This window comes from Vicugna pacos, chromosome 3 (assembly GCF_048564905.1).
Source record: "Vicugna pacos chromosome 3, VicPac4, whole genome shotgun sequence".
NCBI classification, from domain to species: Eukaryota; Metazoa; Chordata; class Mammalia; order Artiodactyla; family Camelidae; genus Vicugna; species Vicugna pacos.
The window spans coordinates 79,282,795-79,308,860 of record NC_132989.1 but is presented as its reverse complement, the minus strand read 5'-3'; the positions used below and the strand labels follow the sequence as shown (position 1 = coordinate 79,308,860).

At 33.8% G+C, this 26,066-nt stretch overlaps 1 protein-coding gene across 2 annotated transcripts in view; it reads left to right on the top strand.

Annotated features, from left to right (window-relative positions):
• IPO11 (importin 11) overlaps window positions 1-26,066 on the top strand; it is a 168,794-nt gene that overhangs the window by 101,589 nt on the left and 41,139 nt on the right. For both annotated transcript variants that reach the window (XM_006206039.4, XM_031675666.2), the window contains exons 25-27: window positions 3,500-3,595; window positions 4,040-4,153; window positions 15,886-16,007. In XM_006206039.4, coding sequence (XP_006206101.2) covers window positions 3,500-3,595; window positions 4,040-4,153; window positions 15,886-16,007 — 332 coding nt within the window. The remainder of the gene's footprint in view (window positions 1-3,499; window positions 3,596-4,039; window positions 4,154-15,885; window positions 16,008-26,066) is intronic.

Sequence of the window (26,066 nt, the reverse complement as noted above, 5' to 3'; positions counted from 1 at the left end):
ATTATAAATTGCCCTCAGTAGCGTTATTGTTATCGGTAGTATTGGTATTGGTATTTTGAAACACATATGTGTATATGTGGATGTTTTTGTACATAGCAGTTAAAAGCAAACAAGTTAAGGTTGTCAGAATCTGGGATTTTTCACTATAAGGGAAAAAAAGGTGGAACTATAAAAGCAAAGAAGGTATGTAAAATGCTGCAATCTTATATGGATTTGGTAAATTATTGGTATTTACTTTTCAGGGAGAGAAAAATAGATTTCCCAATACTGTGTAAGCAAAGACCTAGAAACGCTGTTAATTCAGTGGCAATAAGCACCTCAGAGCCTAGATTGTGGTCTGTAAATACTGTGTCCTGCTGGTTGACTCCAGAGCTCGGGCAAGAGAGACACAAGATAAACTGGGGAGATCTCCTTGTGCCAGAAGGAAGGGAAGGTGGGATCTGTCAAAAGGATGCAGGAATCAACTTGAAGGAGTTCTCACTGGCTAATGATGGGACAGTTTGAGCATCAAAACAAAACTAAACTAACTGGATTAAAACACATCAAACATGCTAAAATTTCTGAGAACATAATGATTCCCCCCAAGAAGAGTAAGTTATAATTTAAATTCTGTTAATATCTGTAGATTGCCTTATTTTAAACTATCAATTATTAGTTTAGTTGTCTGTAGTGTTATTTCCCTCTTAGAGATGTTTGGCAATCTGGGTGTACATGATTTCAATGAAAATATTTTAAAAAATCTTGTTTAGAAGTAAGAACACTGCTGCTGATCATGTTCAGTAGGATTTTGATCATTATGAAAGAACCTTCTTTGCAATGGAAATTTGAACTCTGTGACTTTTTGGTCACAACTGCAATACCTTTCTTGGACATTGGGTAGTAGAGTGTCATGTCTGTGAGAATTATATAGGACCATTCTATATGGATTTTCCCGCAGGTTTCTCAAGTTCGGTATGTTCAAAATGAAGCCTCATTGTTACTAATGGCACCATGATTGTACCCATTGACCAAACATGAAAACTAGGAGTAATTCCAGATTTCTTCACCTTTGGACAGCTGTTTAGTTGGTTTTCTATATCTGATTAGTTCTACTTTTTGAATATTCTCTTGATTCTAATCCACAATTTTTGCCTCCAAGTCTGATAATGGTATTTTCCTGCCTAATTTTTCAGAAAGGACCTCGTTGTTTCCATGGTTCCTGGCCTTTTTGAATACAGAGACTCCATTTTAGTTCTGAAATATGTGAATCCTTTACACAACAGCAGCTATACTTTTATACATAAAGAAAATGCATCAGGACAGAGTTGAATAGTACTGAATAATACTTTTCAATGAATTTATATTTTAAAAGTCATAATAAGTATGTAATTACTTTTACTTTTCTACACAGACTTCTGTAATCTTTAGAGTTAATTTTTTTTTGGTGTAGTTTTTTAAGTGCAATAAATTCTCTGCCACTTGTCTCTGCTCAATATGTTCATATACGTTGATCCATCAGGATTTTATTACTTTCATTTTCTTATATAAGTCTGTTTCAGAGCCATGCTGACTCCCCCTTCTTACTCTTCCTCTCCAAGCTTGTTGCTTCTTTTTCTTGTTCCTAGTGTTCTGAAATTTTATAGTGATATGCCTTCATGTAGGTTTATTTTGATTAATTGTCCTGGGCACTGCTGGACCCTTTTAGTCTGGAAAGTCTCTCCTTTTGACCCTTTAAAGAAAATACACTGTCTTCTCCTGGGATAGGGGAAGGTTAGTTGCCCAAATATGCAGATTGGGGAATATCTGGCACTCTGTGTCTTAAGTAGACTTCCAGTCACTCTTATTTTTAGCTTTTCTTTTACCCTCTTTTCCAAAGATGTATGGCTCTGCTAATCCCTGTGTCTTTTGATAGGGAGTGGTAGGGAGAAGATAACACACAATGTACATCCAGTTGCTCTCAGCTTTCTCTATTGCAACCTTAGGTTTTAGCCTTCTCTCATTTGGTAAGTCAGTTACCTCTTGACTTTCCTCTTTGTAGATTCCAATATTCATCTCTCATTCCCTTTGTCCTTTTAAAATTATGCTCTCCTCCCTTAAGAATCTTTTCACTCTAATTTTAGTGGGGTTTCAGAAGGGAGTGAAATTGATGTGTGTCAAACAATCAGCAGATGGCCTTATCTTCCACTTGTAGATAATATAGATGTTTGGTGACATCTACCTCTGAGACTCTCTCTGTCTACTACCTTATCTACATCTTCCCCCTCTTTAGTCCAATCTATTTTTTTTAACAAAATAAACTTCACTGAAGTCCAGTTTAATCATGTTCTGAATCTCATCATCTCCTATTGCTTTTAATCAGGAACAGTGATATCTTTTCTCCTGTATCTCTTAGTAGATATCATAGTGTTTGATACACAGTAGAAGTTTTTATATTTTTTAAAATTTTCTTTGGACATTCCTTTTACTTTTTTGCACAAAATTAGACAATGTTGTCATTCATTGTAGTATTGCTTACTTTGAGAATGTTAAAATGTGCAAGGTGTATTTGATTGTCACTGTGCTGTTGGCACTTAATGAGCACAGACCCCAGATGCTAAAAACCCCTTAATTTTTAAAACAGTCCTGCACAGTAAATGCTGCTCCCACGCTGAATGCCAGTAGTCAGTCTTCAGACATATTGCTGGAAGCTTTAAGAGAAGCCTGGCTCTGCCTTGAGATTGGTACTTGCCTACTACCCTCTCAAATGGTGTCTGTTTTCATTCTTACCCCTCAAGCAGTGGGGCTGAAGTGTGGAACATTTCTTTTTGGTCCTCACTGCTGCTCCCTGAGCACTGCCTTCCTTACTCCCTTAAAAGACAACAACAACAACAAAAAAACCCAAAACAAAAATCCCACCCCAGTTTGAATTTCATGCTACTTGTCTTTGTTATGGAAGGAACCCATCTCACTCATATAAAAGTAATTTGTATACAAATTTGTCACCTGTATCAATCAGTGTACATGGTTAATGATTTATATAATTTATATAATAAATAGGATTATTTCTCATTTAATAAATATGCAGTGCCCTTTTCCATCCAATTCATTGATAAATTTAAATGTAGACTTATTTTTGGATAGTAGCTATAGTTGTTACTAATTTCCCTTTTCACTATTAAAAGCCAATACTTTTGAAATGCCTTATTGCCTCTATAAGTGCAACATTTTTTCACGGTTATTTGTTTAAAATGCAAAGATAAGAATTACATTAACAACATGATACCTATATTATCAGAATGTGATTAATTATAATTCAGTGCAAGATATATAGCTGTGTCTAAACATGTATTGTACACTTAAATTGCAGCTTTTAATGGATTATCTTAGAAAAGTGTGTCTAGTGCCAGAATGTTGAATACTTCATGTATGTATTCTCAGATTTGGTGTGTGACATTTAATAAATTGTTTTCTTTGCCTGTATTTTGTATAAAGCAGTGACTTGCATATAAAGTATTACCAGAGTGTCTTTCTGGCTTTTTAGGTTGTGGAAAATGCCCTTAAAGTGAACCCAGTATTAGGCCCGCAAATGTTTCAACCAATTCTACCTTGTGTTTTCAGAGGTATTATAGAAGGGGAGGTAAGATTTTTCTTAAGCTTCTAAGACTATTATTGGATTGTAGGGTTTTATTTTAATTATTTTTCTTCTTCATTGGAAAATTACTTCTTCTTCATTGTTAGAAATAAAAGGAAAGCTTTTCTTATTATTTGATCATTTTGAAATAAATTAGGTAAATTAACTATTTCAGAATAGTTATACAGGTTTGCCCTTTCTCTGCACATAGGGAAGCATAGATTTCCCTTGATGTCTCATCTAATTCACTCATACACCTGTATATTTGTACACAAATATTTTAAGCAGAGGAATGGAAAAAATAGTTTTGTTATATATGGAAAATTTGAAAACACTGGTTATTTTCTAAGTCAGGCTCTTAAGTAGATCCATGTATGTCAGTGATTGTTAATAATTGTTTATACTTGTACCATAACACGGTTTTACATATGCTGTATTTTAATTGTACAGAGGTATCCTGTAGTGATGTCAACGTATCTCGGCGTTATGGGTCGAGTCCTGCTACAAAACACTAGTTTCTTTTCTTCACTTCTTAATGAGATGGCACATAAATTTAATCAGGAGGTAAGAATCATTTTACTTAAATTGAAGGAAGTCTTTATCCAAAAAAAAGATTGGAAATAATTTGGTGAAGTAATGAATCTATAAAAGTCTTGTAGTATTTAAACTTTAAGTCTTAAATAACTTATGTTGTGCTATAATTTGGGAGAAAGAAGAACAAGGAATCTGAATGGCAATTAAAACTTAAATTTTGTTCTCTCTCAAAACAGGCAATTTAATTCTGCTTAGCCATAGGATAGAATTTTGATTTGTTTATGGTTGCAGAGTTTTTATTTACTCATACATGAAATGAAACAGGAATACTTTGCACATAATCATGTACTATCTTTGTTTTATTTCTGTAATGAACGTGTTCTTAGTGCCATGCAATGATTTTCCATTATCATTGTTGCGGTAAGTGATCTTTTCAGCAGAAGCTTATTTAGAAATACACTGTAACTGAAACCAACCACCTGCATAAGTAAGAAATAGGTTCTTAAGTGAGTTGGTTACTTGAGACTATGTACATTGTATTAAAATGCAGTTTTTATGTTTTACGTTATTTATCTGTTAAGATTTATAAAAGATAAAAGGTGGAATATACTTGACCGATATCTCCAGAGTGGAGGGGCAATTTGTGAAATCTTTCAGTTTGTGTCTAAAATAAAATTTTCGCTTAAAGGAAATCAAGAGTAAGAAAGTACAAATTGTAGAATGTATATAGTTTTTCCAGAATTAGAATAATCTAATTAGGGAAACTAACTTCTGTTTTGATGAACAGAAAGGAGAGATTTTTTCATTAGCTTCATTAAATTTAGCTGTGATGGTATAATGTTAAACAGTTTAAAGAATTTATTCAGCTGAGTTCAGCAAAATCTGTGGAGTGATTTTAATAATAATATATTTAACAATATAAATTTTATGTTATATTTTAAATCTTCACAACAACCCAATGAGATAATAGTATTTTTATTTCCATCTCACACCTGAGAAATCTAAGGCTTGGAGACTTAGTGACTAGGTCAAGTCTGCAAAGCTAGTAAATAATGGAGTTGATGTGCAAACCCAGCCTGGTATCTTAGTGACCACATTCTGCTGCCTCCTACACACTGGAACAGGAACTTCTCCACTAGACATTGGAGACACTTGCTTTCACAAGCTGGTAGTAGTCTTTTAAGAGAGAGAGTACTTAAACAGGCGATTTTCTAACAATATTGTAAGTATTATGTTAGAGCTATGTCCTGCATGCTATGGAAAGAGAAAGAAAAGCTATCTACTGTGTTAAAAATTTTTTTCCTGATTTTTTTCTTGTGATAAAATACACATAGCATAAAACTTACCACCTTAACTACTTTTTGGTGTACAGTTCGGTGTTATTAAATGTATTCATAATGTACAGTTATCACCACCATCAATCTTAATAACTTTCAGATTTGTAAAACTTGAGCCTCTTACCCATTAAACAGTAGCTCCCCATTTCCCCACTCCCTGTAGCTCCTGGAAACCACCATTTTAATTTCTGTGTCTAGAAATTAGGTTAGGTTTTGTAGATTTTAGTAGATTTTGACTACTCTAAGTACTTCATATAAGTGGAATCATACAGTGTTTATCTTTTTGTGACTAAATTACATCACTTAGCATAATGTCTTGAAGGTTCATTCATGTTGCAGCGTATGTCAGAATTTCCTTCCTTTTTAAGGCTGAAAATATTTCATGGGGTGTGTGTGCGTGTGCGTGTGTGTGTATATAAATAAAATCTCACATTTCGCTTATCCATGGATCAGTCAGTGGACACTTCAGTTGCTTCCACATTTTAGATACTGTGAATAAAGCTGCTATGAACATGGATATACAGATATCTCTTTGAGACCTGCTTTCTATTCTTTTAGATATATATATTGAGAAGTGGAATTGCCGGATCATATAGTAATTCTATTTTTAATTTTTTTGAGGAACCACCATACTGTTTTGCATGCACCTGCACTATTTTAAATGCCTGCCCACAGTGCACAAGGATCCAGTTTCTCCATATCTTTGCCAACACTTGTTTTTTTGTTTATTTTGTTTTTGTTTTTTGACAATGTCCACTTTAATGGGTGTAAGGTGGTACTGTAGTTTTATATGCATTTCCCCTAATGATTAGTGGTATCAAGCATCTTTTTGTATGCTCATTGACCATTTGTGTATCTTATTTGGAAAAATATCTATTCAAGTCTTTTGCCCATTTTTAAATCAGGTTATTTTCTGTTGAGTTTTAGCATTATTTATGTATTCTGTATATTTAACCCTTATCAGCTGTATATTATTTGCAGATATTTTCTCCAGTTCTATGGGTTTCCATTTCACTCTGTTGATAGTATCTTTTGATGCACAATTTTTTTTTAATTTTCAAGAAGTTCAGTTCATTTTACTTTTTTTTATTGCCTATGCCTTTGATGCTGTAGTCAAGAAATTGTTGCCAAATTCAGTGTTGTGAATCTTTTGTACTATTTTTTTGTCTAAGAGTTTTTATAGTTTTATGTCTTACATTAAGTTCTTAACTCTTTTTTAAATTGAAGCATAGCTGATTTATGATTTTATATTAGTTTCAGGTATATAGCATAGTGATTCAGTATTTTTACAGATTACATTCCATTAAATGTTATTAAATGATAATAGCTATAATTCCCTGTGCTATACAATATATCCTTGTTGCTTTTTTCTTTGACCTATTTTGAGTTGATTTTTGTATATGGTGTGAGGTAAAGGTCTAGCTTCATTCTTTTGCGTGTGGGTATTCAGTTTTTCCAAAGCCATTTGTTTAAAAGACCATCCTTTCTTCAGTGAACGGCCTTGGCCCTCTTGTCAAAAATCATTTGACCATAAATGCAAGGATTCCTGGCCTCTCTGTTCTATTCCATTGGTCTATATGTTTATCTTTATGCAATTATCATATTGCTTTGATTCCGAAGGCTTTGTAGCACATATTGAAATCCAGAAGTGTGAGTCCTCCAGCTTTTTTCATCTTTTTGGAGACTATTTTGTTTATTCAGGGTTACTTGAGATTTTATATGAATTTTAGGATGAGTTTTTCAGTTTTTGCAAAAAATGTCATTGGGATTTTTGAAAGAAAGTGCATTGAAACTAGATTGTTTTGAGTAGTATTGACATATTAACAATATTAAGTCTTTCAACCCATGAACATGTTTTTAAATGTTTCTGAATTCTCTTCATTAGTACTTTGTTTAGGAGTTTTGCATCAGTGTTCATAAGAAATACTGATCTATAGCTTTTCTTTTTTGTAGTATCTTTGTTGGGCTGTGTTACCAAGCTAATGCTGACCTCAGCATGAGCTTATAGAACGAGTTAGAAAGTGTTCCTTCCTTTTTGATTTTTAAAATTGAAAATTTTAAAATATTGAAATAAGTCCCTGCTAATTAGAAAACAGTTTAAGAGTAACCTTGATAAATGCTATAATTGATTAATAGTATAAATTTTACTATGAAACAGTTTATCATTTCTTTTCAGTTTTGTAAACAAATCTTTTGAATATGAGGGAGTATAATGAAGAAATTATGTTAATAATAAATTGCAATGTAGAACATCTTCTGATATGTTGAAGAATTTAGAACAGTGTGGAACATCTGTTAAAACTGTAGGACTCAGTGCAAAGTAAAACAAAGTGATTTCAATGAGAAATATTTTTATTATTTCAACAAAAATGTAGTGATTTGTTATGACTAATGATATAAAATTCAGACACAAAGGTGCTGAATAAGTTGTATCATTAAAGTTGAAGGTTCTAAATATATAAGAATAGCAGTCATGTTCTATTAATGTTTCTGGCAAGTAAAGAATTTTTACAGTAATTAGGAAAAAAGGAAATATCATAAATTTATATTAGTTAATAAAGTGATTGAAATAACTAGTTAATAAAGTGATTGAAATAAACTGTCGAAGTGAACAGAAACATTTGTTAAAGTACCATCAGCATTTTTAAAATTGTATCACAGCAAAAAAAAATGTGACATTGAATATATATATGTTCATGTATAACTGAAAAATTGTGCTCTACACTGGAATTTGACACAACATTGTAAAATGACTATAACTCAATTAAAAAATGTTAAAAAATAAATAAAAATTGTATTTACTATGTAGTTTTAATATAGTATCTTAAGACATGGAATATTTAATAGAAATTTCAAAAAATTAATATTGATGGTACCTATCGTTACTTTCTAAATTTGTTTTCCACCTGTTAGCTAACACGTATTTACTAAAATGAGAAAATAAGATTTTTGAATTACTTATAAATTACTTAAATGAGAAATTCATGACTTTAAAGATATTTAATGACGTTTATTGATCTCATGTAGCTCAATGAAAGAATATTTGAAATAATAAACTTGGCATTTAAGAAAAATATTTCAATAAGAAACATTTACATGAATACCTCACTGTATAAAAGCTGCCAGTGTCACTCTAGGGAGAAATGGTGTATAGCTTCAGTCAAAAACTTTTTTCCACATGTTTTAATTTGGTTCTAAGTCACTAAATTTAAGAATATGCAATGAAGGAAGTAAATCAAGTAAGTCAAAGCTTTCCTTAATAAATTTCATGTTTACTGTTCCATTAAATAAGCATCAGAAAGATGCAAATAATATACCTGAAAATCACAAATTGGATCTTGAAATTGGGAGAATATTAGGCCCGCAGTTTTACTTTTTCTTTTTATTTCTCCCTCAAATGTACTAATGTAATTAAGCAAATGTGGATAGTTTTCTTGCACTATATGAAAACTAAGATCTGAAGATTGCTCTTTGATATAGTAAAATTCTAAAGATATGTCAACATTTCCAAAATAATTTTGGGCACATCACCAGCTAAAACTGTAAAAGCTTCCAGAAGAAAACACAGGAGAAAAAAAATCAATTTGTTTTACATATATACACACACAAAATAGTAATTTCTGAATCATTTGCTGGTATTAAAAATTGTGAATACACTTTTTTTATTTGATGCTGTTGACATTAGCTGAATAATATTCCAGTTTGAGTCAAGATTTTACATTTGAAAAATAACATCAAATATTTTCAACAATTTCCTAAGTATTTAGTCTCTAGGCAACCTGTAGTCTGAAAAAGCAGTAATTTCTCTTAATGTTCATAGTCATGAATCATCTCTCATCTTCTGTTAAACTAACTGCAATTACATTCAAAGCTTTTCTAGCCCTTCTGAATACTTTTAAATATTGAATATTTACAGATTCAATATTTCTAACGTCTATAAAATTCATGCAAAAGTAATATTTAATTAGTTGGTTTAATTTTATTTCATTTTGAATGAACTGAGCTTTTACAACCATCATTGGCCAAGTTCAGGATACAATAAAGGAATGAACCTAAAGACTCAATATATTTTTCATCTGTCATCAATGAAAAGGGAGCGGTCCACATGATTACACAATTTTTCTTGTAACTAATATTTTGTTTTGGTTGAATAATATTTCACATCTCTTAATTTTCATGACATCTTTCACTTTCATAGTTTTTTCACTCACAAATCTTTCAATTTAAATACCTGAAATAATTTGTAATAGAATAAGCAGAATTCTAACAGATTTGATATGTCAGCACTTCCACTCTTCATTAATACTGGGAATCCTAAGCAGTACAATAAGACAAAAACAAAAAAGGACATAAAAGTATACAGATTGTAAAGGAGTAAGTAAACCTGTACCTTGCAAACAACATGATTGTATATTACATTCTCCAATAAAGCTATTGGTAAATTTACCAAGGTCACAAGATACTTGGTCAGCATATAGAAATCAATTTCATTTCTCTTCACTACCAGTAAACAGCTGGAAACTGAAATTCTCAAAATGTCATTTTCAATAACATTAAAACCTAGAAATATTAAGGATGGGTAAACAACAAAATATGGGTAAGACATGTAAAATAAAAACTACAAAACATTGCTGAGCACTCTGAAAACACCTCAGTAAACATATATCCATGTTCATGGATTAGATGACTCAATATTGCTAAGAAAAATTCTCCCTGTGGGTTTTTTTGTTTGTTTGTTTTTGGGTTTTGTTTTTTTGGGGGGGAAATTGGCAGGCCAGTTTTAAAACTTATGTAGAAATGTAATGGACCTTGAATAGCCAAACCTACTTTAAACAAGAACAAAGTTGAAACAGGTATAATACTATCTGATTTCAAGACATATTATAATGCTATACTAACCAAGAAACTGATAGCATGAAAATAAACATTTAGATCAATGAGACAGAATAGAGTTGAAAAACAGGTGCACACGTTAATGATTGATTTATTTTTGACAAATGTCCAAGGAAATTCAATGGGAAGAAGATAAGTCTTTTAGATAAATCATGCTAGGTTGACCTATAACATGCAAACATATATGTGCATACATATGTATTTATATATGTGTACATGTGTTATATATGTGTGTAACATAAACCTCACTGGAGGACACATTCATTTCTTCCTTTGGTTTTAGCTGACACACTCATTCATGTATTCCATGAAATTCCTCCCTTCTTTAGGTTCCAGGACATTGTAAGTTAATTTCCCTTTGATTTCCTTCTTTGTCTCTTTTTCTCTTTTTCACTCCTTGGTAAACCATATGCGTTTTCTAAGAATTAATCACCAGCCTCTAATTTTCTCCAGCCAAGGTCAGTCCTTTTAGGGAGACCACGTCTGACCTTTTCCTAACAATCCAATCCCAGTATCTTCATTTCAGGGTCTTCTGTCTTTGAGCACTCACATCCTGTGACATTTTCTTCTTATGAGTGTTCATTATACTTACTCTATATTTTTCTCTCGTTTATTCAGAAGTTTTCTTGTCTTTAATTATAGAACACCCACCCACCCCCATCTTTTTTTCCTGTGACCTTAACTTATTGAAGAGCCTGGGCCAGTTATACCAAAGAACTTTGAGCCCTATCCTGGTGTCATTTAACTTATTCCTTCATCCCCTCTATTCTTGTAAGCCAGCACATTAAATCAGTCTTCTTTTCAGCTTGCCATAGCCCAAGTCCTTGTCTCGTGATTATAATATTAACATGGCTCTAATATTGGGCTTCTTCCAGTCCCTCTTCTACAACTCAACTGAGTGATTTTTCAGACTGAATTACAGAATTACAGAATTACTTATTTGCCTATCTTCTCCTCTATTTGACTATGAACTACAAGTTCACAAAGCTAGGAGATGGTTTCATGTATCTGTAGGGGTACCTACTTCAGCTGATGATGTAAATTCTGATGGCTCAGAAGTCCATGATCAGGCTGCTAGCATGGTTGGATTCTTCTGGTGATGGCTGTTTCTTGGACTACAGACTGCTGACTTCTCACTGTGACCCCACGTGGTAGAAAGGCAGAAATTATTTAAATGATTTGTTAATGATTTGTGCTATATATTTTGATAGGTAGTGTTTAAATTCTAATTTCTAGAAGAATAAAGATTATGTTAATTTCTTTTGATTTTTGAATATTTTAATTATCTTACCTCAAATAATTGTTAGTAGCTGCACAAATTGAGTCTGAAAATCAGTGACCTAGCATAGTATATATTTGCATGAAGTGGAGAAGATTTGAAAATACAACTTTACTTGTTCTTAGACCTTAAAAGGAAATTTGCCCCTGTACTCTCCTATACTTAACACCATCTTTATCCCCAAAATATGCTTTAATTACCCAGGACTGTGTAACTAATGGATAGTTCTTTAGGGGCTGTGCATTTAAAAGTCATGTGGAAAGGTTTCTGAAATGTCCTGTGTTTTCTTAATTATCTCAAATGTCTTCTATTTCCATTTTTAAAAATACATGAGAATAGGCCACCTCCATTGGGCTAAATATAATAATATACAGGAAAAATGACCTGTGGCTGGTGCTAGTACTGCTCCAATCCATTGGCAGTATGAAGGATTGAAAAGAGATGTTATCATTGATTCAGACTTATTTCTAACACTGTATTTAGAGGACTGGCTTTTCATGGAACACTTCTTTTCTTTTTTCACTTTTCAATATGAAGAAATGTTTTACACAAAGAATATGACCAAAGAATATCGAGCCATCATGTTTGAGTGTAGAGACTAGGGGAATGAAAGAGAATGAAATACTATTGAGTTCAAATGGCTACTTTTGACTATAAGCAGGTTTTAAAGAACATCAGAATCAGATGGGACGAGGAAGATGGGTTCCTGTAAATCCAGATAGCTTTGAAGCAGGTGAGGAGAAACATTTTGGTGAAAGGTTTCTTCTAAACATTTGAAAACAGTTGTCAGGTAGTACAGGAAACCAAGTTAATTGAGTGATTTTATATCTTTAGGAAAGGAGTTGGTTCATTGCAGACCGAGTCACCATTAGAACAGTTCTACCTCTAAGCATTACCTAGTCAATCTTTCCGTCATTTGTTTATATTGAATAAAGAAAACTTTTTAGACTGATAACCTGATTTAAAATTTAGAGCCTTGGGGTATTGCAGAATGATGCTTTTGCTGTAAGGAAATTTACTGGAAAAATGACAGTACTTGTAGACCCCTTTTCTCTGAGGTCTTCTCTTTTCCTGTGAGGGATAAACAAGTGTTAAGGAATTCAGGATGGGGAAATGTGTTTTGGGGATGAGGATGTTTCACCATTCAGCACCCGTATTTTCATCTAAATCATCTGATTTTAATTTATATCTCACCTTGCCTTCCCCCTATTTTTGATGCCTTGAGTTGGAGCTTCTCTGATTTCATTTTTGAAGATACTGTATCTGTGGACTTCTTTCGGAGTAGGGAAGGGAATCTAGAAAGTTCTAATCGTTCCTTACACAGATTCTCAGCTAGTTTTCCTGTTCTGAGTTCTGTATCTCTCTTCTGTCTTCTTCGTGGCCTGATGATTGTAGGGTTCTGAGAACCAGATCTGTTAGACTGTTAATCCCCTGGCAGTCAGTTTGGTTTCAGGCTTTTCTGTTCTGCCAAGTCACTTCCCACTCTATCCACCTGCCATCTTTCAAAAACTTGTTGCCACCTTTACCCATTGTAGTTTCTCTTCTTTATAGACACTGAGGGGTTATTTCTTTGCTTTTTCTATTTCTTTACTCTGCTTTTAGTGGAATTTCAGAGGGAGCCAGCAGATACTAAAATTGTTTTCACAATGTCAGTATGCTTCTAGGGTAAATGATTTTATAATAAAGATGCAATAAGGTGTTTGCAGCTGAGTAATTTGAGTAATATTATCTGTTTATCTTTCTACAAAACTAAGACTGAACTCAGCTATTCCATATGTATTTCCTTGTTCTCTAGAAACATTGTCATCTTATCTTTCCTGGCAATATCCTTTAATTTAGACTTTATAAATTTTTTTGAGGGGGGAGTTAAACATTTTGATAACTTACTCCAAATCCTACAAATTCTTCATCTTCAGAAGATGATTTACCTGCCACTTAAATTGTAAGATTTTCCCCTTAATCAGTCCTAAATGTTTGACTTGAAGCAGCACACAGTTTTCAAATACTAGAGACATTGAAGGTCTTTTCTTTTTTCTACATGATGAATGATGTTTCATGGAATCTTATGTAAAAATGACATTTTATTACTTGAACAACAGCTGGTATGAAGGTTAGACTAAGAAGATAACATTTGGAGAGAGAAATAAAAAAAGATCACCATTTGTATAAACATTTTATTCTGTCCTACAGGGAATATAATGATATAAAATTACTTAATTCTTACAGAAACCATATTTATAACTCATTCTTTAAAGTTATACAAAGTGATAAAACCAGTGAGAAATAAAATTCTTTCTGCAGTAGCTGTTTATTTAATTGTGGTATCTTCAGCATGATCTGCCAGGGTAGATTTTGGCAAATATTATCAAAGTAAAGAAATCTCATCATTTTTTTTCTTATGCCACTTAAGAAATATTTTGATTTTAGAAATTAGTTCTCTGAAAGTACTGCAGAATTCTTTTGTTGCTTCACGATTTTCTATAAATGATCATCAACATTTGTTATAATTGTCCTGTTTCTATTTTTTTTTAGGTGCTGTGGTAGAATATTTTTATAATAGAGGAAATAAATGTGTTATAAATAAATAAAATTAGGTCATAGAGATACTGTCTTTGCTGATTATATCTTTATTTCAGTCACACATATTACTATAGCTTTAGTTGTATATATTGCATTTTAATTTGATATTTGCTTTTATAATGCTTATGATTGGTTTTTTAAATATTGCTTACTAGATATTTATTGCAGTAAATCTATAAAGCATCTGTACCATTTATTTCCAAATTAAGTACAAATTGAAGACATTGTGGTATAAATCAGAAGTTAACTAGACTGTATTGCTTCATGGTGCCCTTAGTGTGTTAGTGGTATTTTTCACAGTGCTCCTAGGCTAAAAGAAATACAAATATTTAACTGTTTCTTTTATTAAGTAATTTAATTTATACTCATGTCCTAATAATATAGTATCTATTGGAAAATTATACACAAAAATCTAAAGAAAGAATAATATCTTTATTTCATTCTTAAATAACCATAATTACCGATTATTGTTGGAATGTGTATTGGGCACTACCCAGATTCTTAAACCTTAGAATTACATTGTTTTTTGTTTTTCTGTTGTACTCTGATTTTTTTGGTAGTATGTTCAAGGAAATGAAGTCATGGAAAGGAGTGTAATGTTAAAACTGGGAAGTGTCTTGAGCTAGTAGTTCTTGCAGTGTCTGACAAAAATTTGTGTTTCTCTTCATTTAAAATATTCAGTGAGTTCACTGTGGTGGCATCTTAATTTGCAACACTCAATTTGGGGAACTCAAGTATAAATAATTGTCTTGAGCTAAATGTTTCCTTGACAGTTTATTATTTTTAAAAATGTATTGAAAAAAATGTATTGAATCATTTCTTGGAAAAAATGGAGAAGTGCAAAAGTAGAAAAGTGTGGGAACTCAAGGTTGATCTTTTGTTATCAAAATCCATGAAGTTCAGATTTTGATAATAAATGAATTTTTAAAAAGGTGCTTTTAAAAAGTGTAGAAGTGTTTACAAGCAGACCTTCAGACCCACTTTCAATCTACATGATGAGTATACTTGCTTATGTTTTACTTTGTAGATTCTAACTGTATCAATCAGGGTTCTTTAGAAAAATAGAAGCAGTTCTGTGTGAGTATGTGGGTGTGGGTGCGGGTAGGGAGGGATATTGAGGGAACATACACACATCCATACACGTGCACACACATACACACAAATACGAGAAGAGGGGGTAGATTTAAAGAATTGGCTAACATGATTATAGGGACTAACAATTGTAGGACAGGCTGAAAATGAAAATTCAGTATTTCTGTATTACAGTCCTGAGGGAGGATTTCTTTTCTGGGAAATCTTAGTTTTTGCTCTTAAGGCTTACCCCTGAATGAAGCACAACCCACATTCTCTATGGTAATCTTTTTAAAGTCATCTAATTGTAAATGTTAATCACATCTACAAAATACAACTTCTAGACTAGCCTAGGTAAGTTGAACAAATCTGTTTGGCTCCCAGAATTAATTGGCTCTCAGATTAATTAGTCATTTTCTGGTTTTGATCAAAAAAAATTTTTTTTCCAGCTCAAGGCTTGCCCCAGATTCTTGTGTGCCAATTCTGTAGTTTGCTAGAATTGAACTTTAACCATTCCTTATAAGGTTTTAGCCTTTAACAGTACTTATCCACAAGTAAATAGCATTTCAAATATTCTGAGATGCCTCTTGGTCTTTTTTCAGATGGACCAGCTTTTGGGAAATATGATTGAAATGTGGGTTGATCGCATGGACAATATTACCCAGCCTGAAAGAAGAAAACTTTCAGCTTTGGCTTTGCTTTCTCTTCTGCCATCTGATAATAGGTGAGGAAATGTTTTCGTAAAATTTGTTTCGTTAAAGCATCAAAATATTAGCACTGTTGTGACCTTTGGCATTGCTGTATGTTGCTGGGCAGTGTTTTATGCATATGTATGCTAATTTTGTTAATAATGATGTGGCAAGTGTTGGTCTAGATCTAAAAAGATGTAAATGAGAGCAATGAGTACTGTTTAACCTGGTTGTATTCATTTTACCAATTTATTTCATTCTTGTCTGAATTTCCATTTTTTAAAATATTAAGATTTTATTAGACTTATTTTAGGTCCTCTTTTATATAAATATATTAAATATATAATATTTCAATGTCAGTAGAACTTCATAAAATATATTATCCTTCTGGTAATTCAAAAGTATGCTATACAAATTTGTTATTATTTATTATTTATTTTGGATTATCTTTAAAGAAGCTTACCAGTTGTTTTTTTTTCTTTATGTAGATGAAGTCATTAAGTATACTTTACAGCCTCTGTTAAAATTTTTATTTCTGTAAAGCAAATACAAAATGCTTTCATTTGGACATTTAAAGATTTTTTTTTTCTTTTATCCCTGTTTTTATGGAGTTTGACATTATGTACTTTTGGATTTTTTGTTTTTGTTTTTGTTTCTTGGTACTTTTAATTTTAAAGGCATGAAAGCAGGCCTTAAGGCTTGATTGCTTGTGAAAAGAATAATGATAATATATTAGATCATTTTGTCTTAGAGAATTTTTAGAGTACATACAACCTAGTGATAAATTAGTGAAGTAAGTCCAGGTAGCTTTAGAATTTCTTTTTTTAAATTTATGTGCTATTTCTAGTATGGTGATTTGGTGGATTAAGAACACAGGAAATTGTTTTGTCCTAAAACGATAACAATAGGTAATAATTTTTGAGTGCTTACTGTTACTCAAAAACTTGGGTTCACCTTTCAGTGGATGTTGAGCCAAAAAACACAACCACGCCAAAGATTGGAAGAAGGTAGGAATTATTACCTGTAGCAAGTAAGGAGAACACTGGGGATCTTTCCCAAAGCAGCGGGGAAGTTTTGGGGAAGTTTCAAGCTAAGGGTACATACATATTCATGAAGAGGCTTGGGCAGTTGACCAGTCCAAGCTTTAGTTGACTGAAGGTTCAAAGGAGATCTAAGTCATCATCCCTCAGGTTCCTGTTGATCTGGGGTTGAATGCCTAGGGCTGGGGCGGGTGGTGGTGGTTGAATTCTATAAAACATCTCAAGAAAGTGCTTCAGGCTAGTCTTTACTAGTGAAATAGAACTGGGGGTTTTTACTACTGATTTTTTATCTTTGCTATTGCTACTTCTATTGCTTGGTAACAGTTTGCTCTTTTATTCCCTTAAGATCTTTATTACTGAGACCTGTCAAGGCCAAGCTTAGACCACAAAATGACTTAGGCCAAAAATAGCTTCTCTTATGTCAAGAAAGCCATGCCTGGTGCTCTTTCTTCAGGGACTCCCTACCTTATTTGTTTACATTACCGTATGTCTTATATTTTGCTAAGTGCTTTACATTTATATCTCATTTAATTTTTAAACAGTCCTGAATTATACTCATGATTTTCCTCTTTTTATAAAGCAAGGAAATAAAATTAAATAACTCATCTAGGGTCTGGCATGTGGCATGTCATAGAGCAAATTTTGACTTTGGGCAGATAGATGGCAGGGCTTGCGCTCTTAACTGTCAGGTGTTGCTACTTCCCAGGTTGATGTGCACAAGACCTGTGTAGTTCCTCACTGTGAAACTGAGTGGCATCTTATTTTTGGAAACCAGATTCAAGTTACCAACATTTAGCTTACTGCTCTGTCCCTTTCTCTTAGTGGAAAAATAGGGACTTGAGAATTATTTAGGCCTTTAAAATGTTAATGTTAAAGAACCTGGTTTTTGGCAGTAGCCAGCACTCTATAAACATTTGCTGAATAAATGCTAATAAATTAATGAATGGTAAAAGATATTAAGGTTAGTAGAGCATGTTAGAGTTTTCTTTAACATACAGTACTGAGGTTATTTGAGGGAAAACTTGAAATTACACCGATTAAGAAGTGTGGAAATATATCTAGTTGTATCTAAAGCTTCTTTATTTTAAACTTTTTGTGACAATACTGTTTGCTTCAGTATTTAATTTTATGTGTGTGGTTTAAAAATATTTTTGATATGTAAGTAGTGGAAATAGATGGCTTCTATAAGGAAAATATTTCCCTATTCTGGACATTTCCTACCAATGCAATCAGACAGTATATGATCTTCTGTGACTGACTTCTTTAAATTAGCGTGCTTTCAAGGTTTACATATTTTAGCAGTTATCAGTTTTTTAATTTTTTTAAATTGCTGAATAATATGTTTTATATGGATATACCATATTTTGTTTATCAGTTCATCAGATGTTGGGCATTTGAGCTCTTTCTACTTTTTGACAATTATGAATAGTGCTGTTCTCTGCATACAAGTTTTTCTGTGTATATTTATTTTCATTTCCCTTGGGTTTTGCTGGGTTATATGATGACTCTGTGTTTAGCCTTTTAAGGAATTGGCAGACTGGTTTTTAAATTAGCTATACCATTTTACATTCCCACCAGCAGAGGGTTCCAGTTTCTCCACATTCTTGTCAACTTTTGTTATTATCTCTTTTTGATTATAGCTATGCTAATGGATATGAAGTGGTATCTCATTGTGATAGAAAGCTCTTTTAAATGGTTTGCTATAGCATTACTCACCTTCGGGAAGCTAACTTGACACAAAGACTATTAGTTGATTGATTTCTATATGCTGATTTGGAAGTCCCTTAAAATCATCAGTAAATATATACCTTAGTGTTTTAAGAATCTTACTACCCAGGTTTTACCACCTTTTAACTGTGATTCTGGGCAAGTTATTTAACTTTTTTGCATCTGTTTGTATGAGGTTAATAGTAGTAGCTCTTGTAGGATTATTGTAAAGGTTAAGTGAGGTAATTCAGAACTCATTGGCTATTAGTTTCTTTTGTGTAATGTTAGTTGCTTTTATATAATTGATGTTAAGAACTCAATAGATATTACTTAATTACTGTTGCAGTAGCTGCTACAGCTGATAATTGCTAGATCACATTTCATAGTGTATGAAAAAAATTCATTTCATATTTGAAAAAATTGATGTATTCTACCAAAGGAAGCTTATTCTTAAATTAGTACCGAGTGTTATTTTTTCATCACTGGACTGGCTCTGCTGTATAGTAGTGTTGTTTTCATAGAGGCACTGAAATACTCTGCGTGTATACTGACAAATAGAATTACTTTCATGGGATTTAGGAATTATAAAGGTAGTAAGTAATCTAATCTGTTGTTCTGTGGGAATTGAATTTCTGATGTGTTGCCAGTCTCTGTTATTCCAGCAGAATTTGTCAGTTAGAGTCAAATTTGTGCATAGACACAGACTGAGTAATTCTTCTCTGGTGATGGTTTTGTTTAAAGTTTTCATTTAAGAGTATTATTTACAAGGAATGTTGCATATTGATATTTAGAAAAGCCAGGAGGAATTCTATCATACCACACTGTAAAAAGCCAACTTTGCAAATTCTAGGTCTCAAACGTTTTAGGTCCAAATACCTCAGTCTTCCTTTGCCCTGTTTTCATGGATAGAGAGGAAGAAAAAAGCAAAGAGGCTTGGAGGCAGAAACAAAAGGAAATTTCACCTGGTTGATACTAAGAAAAGACCCATAGATTTTCGTCATTGTTTTCAAGGGAATGGCTACTTTTAGATCTCCTGACCTTTCTTTGGATATACTTTCTTTGGAAATACTCTCTATTTACCAGAGTGATTTTAATGTAAATGTAGTTATTTTGCAGTTGCTTTGGATTGTCAAATAAGAACTATCTTGATAAAAATTGGAGAGCAAGAAATTACAGTAATCACTAATGTCTCTGGGCAATTTTTTTCCTTAATAAGTATCTTTCTTTTTACCTTTATGATGATTGTAATCAGTTTAGTTTGTTTGTTTTAATTTGAAATAACTTGCCTAAATTTCCCTGTGGCTATAAAGTGGTACAATGATATAGGCTCTTAGGAGAATCATAGAAATAAGATACGTACTGCTTATGGAATTTAAAAAATATATATTTAGTTGACTAGGTCTTGGGAGTTGTCAATACTGAATTTTATGCGGATCATTGCAGTGGTTGTATAAGTTTGGGAAATAGCAGAGGCATTCATGTTAGTGTAATTACAGTTATGTCAGCATTTTAAAAAAGTATGTGTTTGGTGAATTTGGTTTGAATTACATGTTACTGAATTAAAAATAAATATTGAAAGCCTGCTGTGTATAAAAAACTATTAAGTACGTATTGTGTGAATACAGAGAACTATGAGGCATAGACATTGCCCTTGGGAAATTTATAGTTCTAATTTTGGGAGTATACAAAAGAGTAGTAATCTTGAAGAGATGGTAGTTGATACCACAGTATTTCAAAAGTACAAGGTGGAAGTTAACATCACATACCAGTAGGGCATGGAGAGTAAAGACTAGGTACCTTGTGGCAGCAGAAGCTTTGTACTTGACATTTGACCTGTGTCTGGAAAGGGTTGATCTTGGTATGGATGTCCTGGGGAGAGTTTGCGGTGTTAGGGCATGCTTCTCTGTAGAAATAGAATAAGCTAAGGTGCAATGACAGAGGAAAGCATGTTTAGGGGAGTAAATATGATTGGAATCAAGAATCTGTACTAAGGAAAATTGGAAAATAATAACTGAAAGATAGAATGTGGTTAATTTGTATGTGCAGATGTGGCATAATTGTCTCTAGTTAAATCAGTGAATAAGAAACTAGCAGATGACTAGGAAATACTGGTAGAAGTTACGGGCCACTGTTGAGGAATTTTAAGAGAAAGGACATTAAACAAATTGGTAGCTAGAGATTACAAGGCGGGTTTCCTAAGATTTAGAGACATACTCATATCTCTATAATTGTGAAGAAGCCAATGAGAAATAAATACAGTTCTGTTTCACTTTTTGTAGTACATCTGCTTTTGGTAAGTGCAGCCAGCCCTCCGTATCTGCACGGGATTGATTCCAGGAACCCCTGTGAATAATAATCCACAGTCCAAGGATGCTCAAGTTCCTTATATAGAGTGACACAGTGCAGTTGGCCCTCCACATCCGCAGCCGGATGAATCTGAGGATGCAGAACCTGCAGATATGGAGGGCCCACTGTAGTATGTAAATCAGTTTATGAACTACTTGCATATAGCAGTGTGGAAACACATCATTTAAAAAAATGCTGTATTTATATATTTTACAAAGTGTGTATTTTAATAAAATACATATAGTATGTATATAAATAATGTCTTGTACAGCAAATTTTCTTGGGTTGTCTTGCTGTGGGTCTAACTTGTACTTAATTTAAAATTTGTATTTGTTTATAGTAAATATTTTGTACTTTGGGTTGTAAAAAACTGACACACACATAGTGATTTTCTCACGAACTTTACATTTTGTATACACTTATGCATTGTTTCTATAATGAGCACTGTCATTTTCACAGGGTTTTTTCATACTATCTTCTTTGTGATTATTTTTTTTCCTTAAGTATAATTGACTTACAATATTAGTTTCAGGTGTACAATATAGTCAGTATGTTCATGCATTATGAAATCACCACGGTAAGTCTAGTTATCAACACAAGTTACTGCCTGTCACATACAAAGTTATTATATTATTGTTTATATTCCCTATTCTGTACATTACATCCTTGTAACTTATTTATTTTATAATTGGAAGTTTGTACATCTTAATTGCTTTCCTTTATTTCGCCCATCTCCCCACTCCCTCCCCTTTGGCAAATACCACTTTGTTCTCTGTATCTATGAGTCTGTTTCTGTTTTGTTGTTTGTTTATTTGATTTGCAATTTAGATTCCACATATAAGTCAAAGTATACAGTATTTGTTTTTCTCTGTGTGATTTATTTCACTTAGCGTAACACTCTCTAGGTCTATCCATGTCACAAATGGCAGGATTTCATTCTTTTTTTATGGCTGAGTGATTAATATTTCATTCTGTGTGTGTGTGTGTGCCACATCTATTTTTTTTAACAGTATAGAACATTTTATTTATGGTTTATAAGGTGCTTTTAGATATCCTATTTTCATTACCTGGCCCTCAAATTTTTTATTTGTCATTTATTCATTCCTCAAATGTTTATCAAGTGCACATTTTATGCCGGGTGCTAGGAAACTGAGAAGAACTCACAGTCTGTGGGAGACAGGCAAGTAAAGAGATAATAACAACAACTACTATTTATCACAATCCTCCAAAGTGCTTATTAAAACCTAGGTGATGGGCTGTACATCAGACCTACTGCATTAGAATGTTTGAGTGGGGTTCAGAGATCCGCATTTTAAATTAGAGATTCTCAAAAAAGAACATCATACACATTAAGTTTGAGAAGGATTGATTTCTGGAGTGTATGCTGGAAACCAGCATTGTCCTCAACGCGTTGTGCTCAGCCATCTTTTTTCAGTTCCTTCAAGGATTCAAAACCCTTGCCACAAAGAGCCTTCCCACATCTGTTCCCTGGTCGGGAATCCTCTCACTCTTCCCTCGCCAATTTTAATCTATCCATGAGGCCTCAGTTTAAATGTCACTTCCTGGAGGAAATGTCCCTAATCCTGGAGTCGTCAGTAGGGACTTTTATTCTATGCCTCCTTGTGACAGACACTGAAATGGCTGCTCCTCCTTCAAAAAAGGACTGTTAGGAGAAGGAAGGTCAATTGACAGCATCCAGCTGTTAACTCCTTCAGTTCTACCTCAGCTTTTTTTAAAAATGGTTAATTTTTTTAATTTTAATTTTTAATATTTTTATAACTTTATTTTATAATTTGTATTTTTTAAATTGAGGTATAGTTGATGTATAATATTCTGTTATAGGTATACAATATAGTGATTCAAAATTTTTAAAGGTTATACTCCATTTATAGTTATTATAAAATATTATCTGTATTCCCCATGTTGTACAATACCCCTTGTAGCTTATTTCATACCTGATAGTTTGTACCTTTTAATCTTCCACCTCCATCTTGCCCCTCTCCCTTCCCTCTCTGCACTGGTTCCTTCTCTGCATCTGTGAATCTGTTTCTTTTATATCATATTCACTACTTTGTTGTATTTTTTTAGATTCCACATGTAAGTGATGTATTACAGTGTTTGTCTTTCTCTGTCTGACTTACTTCACTTAGCATAATGCCTTCCAAGTCCACCCATGCTGTACACCAGAAACTAATACAGCATTTTAAATCAACTGATTAAAAAACAAAGAAACAACCCATTTAAAATATGGACAGAACTGAACAGACTTTTTCCAAAAGAGGAAATACAGATGGCCAACAGGAACATGAAAAGCTGCTCAACATCAACAGTATCAGGGAAATGAAATCAGAACCACAATGAGGCACCATCTCACACCTGTCAGAATGGGCATCATCAAAAAGAACACAAACAACAAATGTTGGCAAGGATGTGGAGAAAAGGGAACCCCTGTACAGTGTTGGTGGGAATGTAAATTGGTGCAGCCACTCAGAACTCCAAAAACGAACCACCACATGGCCCAGCAATTCCATTCCTGGGCGTATACTGGAGAAAAACAAAAATATTAATTCAAAAACATACATACACCCTGCTATTAACAGCAGCACTGTTTACAATTGCCAAGACATGGAAGCATCCTAAGTACATCAATAGATGAATGGATAAAAAAGATGTAGCACATATATGCAATGGAATATAACTCACCTGTAAAAAAAAGAATTATACTGCCATTTGTGGCCCTTTACTTTTTTTTTTTTTTGCACTTCAAAAACCAGAATTTTACAACTGACATAAACATTTCCATTGCATCAAAAACAACAAAATACCTAGAAATAAACCTAACCAAGAAGGTTACCTGTACTCTGAAAATTGTAAAACATTGATGAAGGAAATTGAAGGTGATACAAAGAAATGGAAAGATTTCTTGTGCTCTTGGATTGAAAGAATCAACATTATCAAAATGGCCACACTACCCAAAGCAATCTACAAATCCAATGCAATGCATGTCAAAATAGCCATGACATTTTTCACAGGACTAGAACAAACAATTCCACAATTTATATGGAACCCTAAAAGACCCCAAACTGCCAAAGCAATCTTTTGTAGGTGTTTTTTTTTTCTCTTTTTGTTCTCTTTTCTTGTGGTTTGATGGCTAGAGAAGTTCTTTCACATTTGTTGTAAAGCTTGTTTGGTGGTGCTGAATTCTTTTAGTTTTTGTTAATCTGTGAAGCTTTTGATTTCTCCATCAAATCTGAATGAGAGCCTTGCTAAGATAGAGTATTCCTGGTTGTAAGTTTTACCCTTTCATCACTTTGAATATAGCATGCTTCTCCCTTCTGGACTGTAGAGTTTCTGCTGAAAAATCAGCTGATAACCTTATGAGAGTTCCCTTGTATGTTATTTGTTGCTTTTCTTTTGCACGTTTTAGTATTTTCTCCTATCCTTAATTTTTGTCAGTGTGGTTACTATGTGCCTTGGTATGTTCCTCTTTGGGTTGATCCTATGTGGAGCTGTTTGCGCTTCCCAGACTTGGGCGACTATTTCCTTTCCCAAGTTGGAGGAGTTTTCTGTTACTATCTCTTCAAAAAATTTCTCAGGTTCTTTCTTTCTCTCTCCTCTTTCTGGGACCCCTATAATGTGAATATTAGTGCATTTCATGTTGTCCCAGAGTTCTCTTAAACTATCCTTATTTCTTTTCATTCTTTTTTTCTTTTTTCTGTTCTGCATTAGTGATTTCCACTAATCTGTCTTCTATCTCACTAATTCGTGCTCTGCCTCATTTAGTCTATTTTGGTTCCTTCTAGCGTGCTATTCATTACAGTAATTTTATTCTTCAATCCTGTTTGGGTATACTTTATATTTTCTCTTTGCTAAAAACTTCACTCTGTGCATCTGTACTCCTCAAGTTCTCTGAACATCTTTGCCATCGTTACTCTAAACTCTTGGATAAATTGCCTATCTCCTCATCACTTATTTCTTCTCCTGGGGTGTTACCTTGTGCCTTGGCCTGGAAGATATTTCTCTGCCACCTCGTATTGTTTATCTTTCTGTTTATATTTCTAGATAGGTTAGTTATGTTTCTCGACCTTGGAGAGGTGGCCCTCTGTGGGAGACATCCTATGTGTCCCAGCAGTACACTCCTCTCTTGTCACCCAAGGACCAGGTTCCAGCCAGTCCCAGTGTAGAGCCTGGCCTGTGTATGTGGATTCCTTCCACAGGCTTTGAGATTGTTGTTTTCTTATTTCTGGTATCTGCCCCTGGTGAATGAGGCTGGACTAGAGGCTTATGCAGGTTTCTTGGCAGGAGGAGTTAATGCCTGGCCACTGCTGGGTGAAGCGTGATTCTGGACCTATGGTGGGTAGGGCAGTGTCTAGAGGAGTTTGTGGCTCAGGAAGTCTGCTGATGGGTGGGACTGGGTTCCCATTCAGTGTGTTGTTTGGCCTGAGTCTTCCCAGCCCTTAAGCCTGCGGGCTGTTGGGTGGGGCTAGGTCTTGATGCTAATGATCCAATCAAGGTGTCAGCCTCCAGGAAAGCACATATAGGTGAACACTTCCAGAATGTCTGTCACCAGCTTCTATGTCCCCTGGGTGAGCTGCAGCCATCCTCTACCTCCCCAGGGGACCTTCTAAAACCAACAGGCAGGTCTGGCCTGGGTTCCTATGAAATGACTGCCTCTGCCCTTGGACCTGGCGCATGCAAAGAGTCTGTGTACGCTTCCCAAGAGAATGAAATCTCTGTTTCCCTCAGTCCCATGGGTCTCCTGGAGTTAAGCCCCACTGGCCTTCAAAACTGGATGACCTGGGATCTCCTCCTCCCAATGCCACAACCCTGGGCTGGGGAGCCTGACGTGGGGCTGAGAACTCTCACTCCTGTAGGAGGGCCTCTGTAGCTTAATTATTCTTCAGGTTATGGGTTGCCCACCTGGAGGTAATGGAACCCAGTTATATCACAAGCATGCCTCTCCTAATGTCCTACTCTGGTTCTCTCTTTATGTTTCTAGTT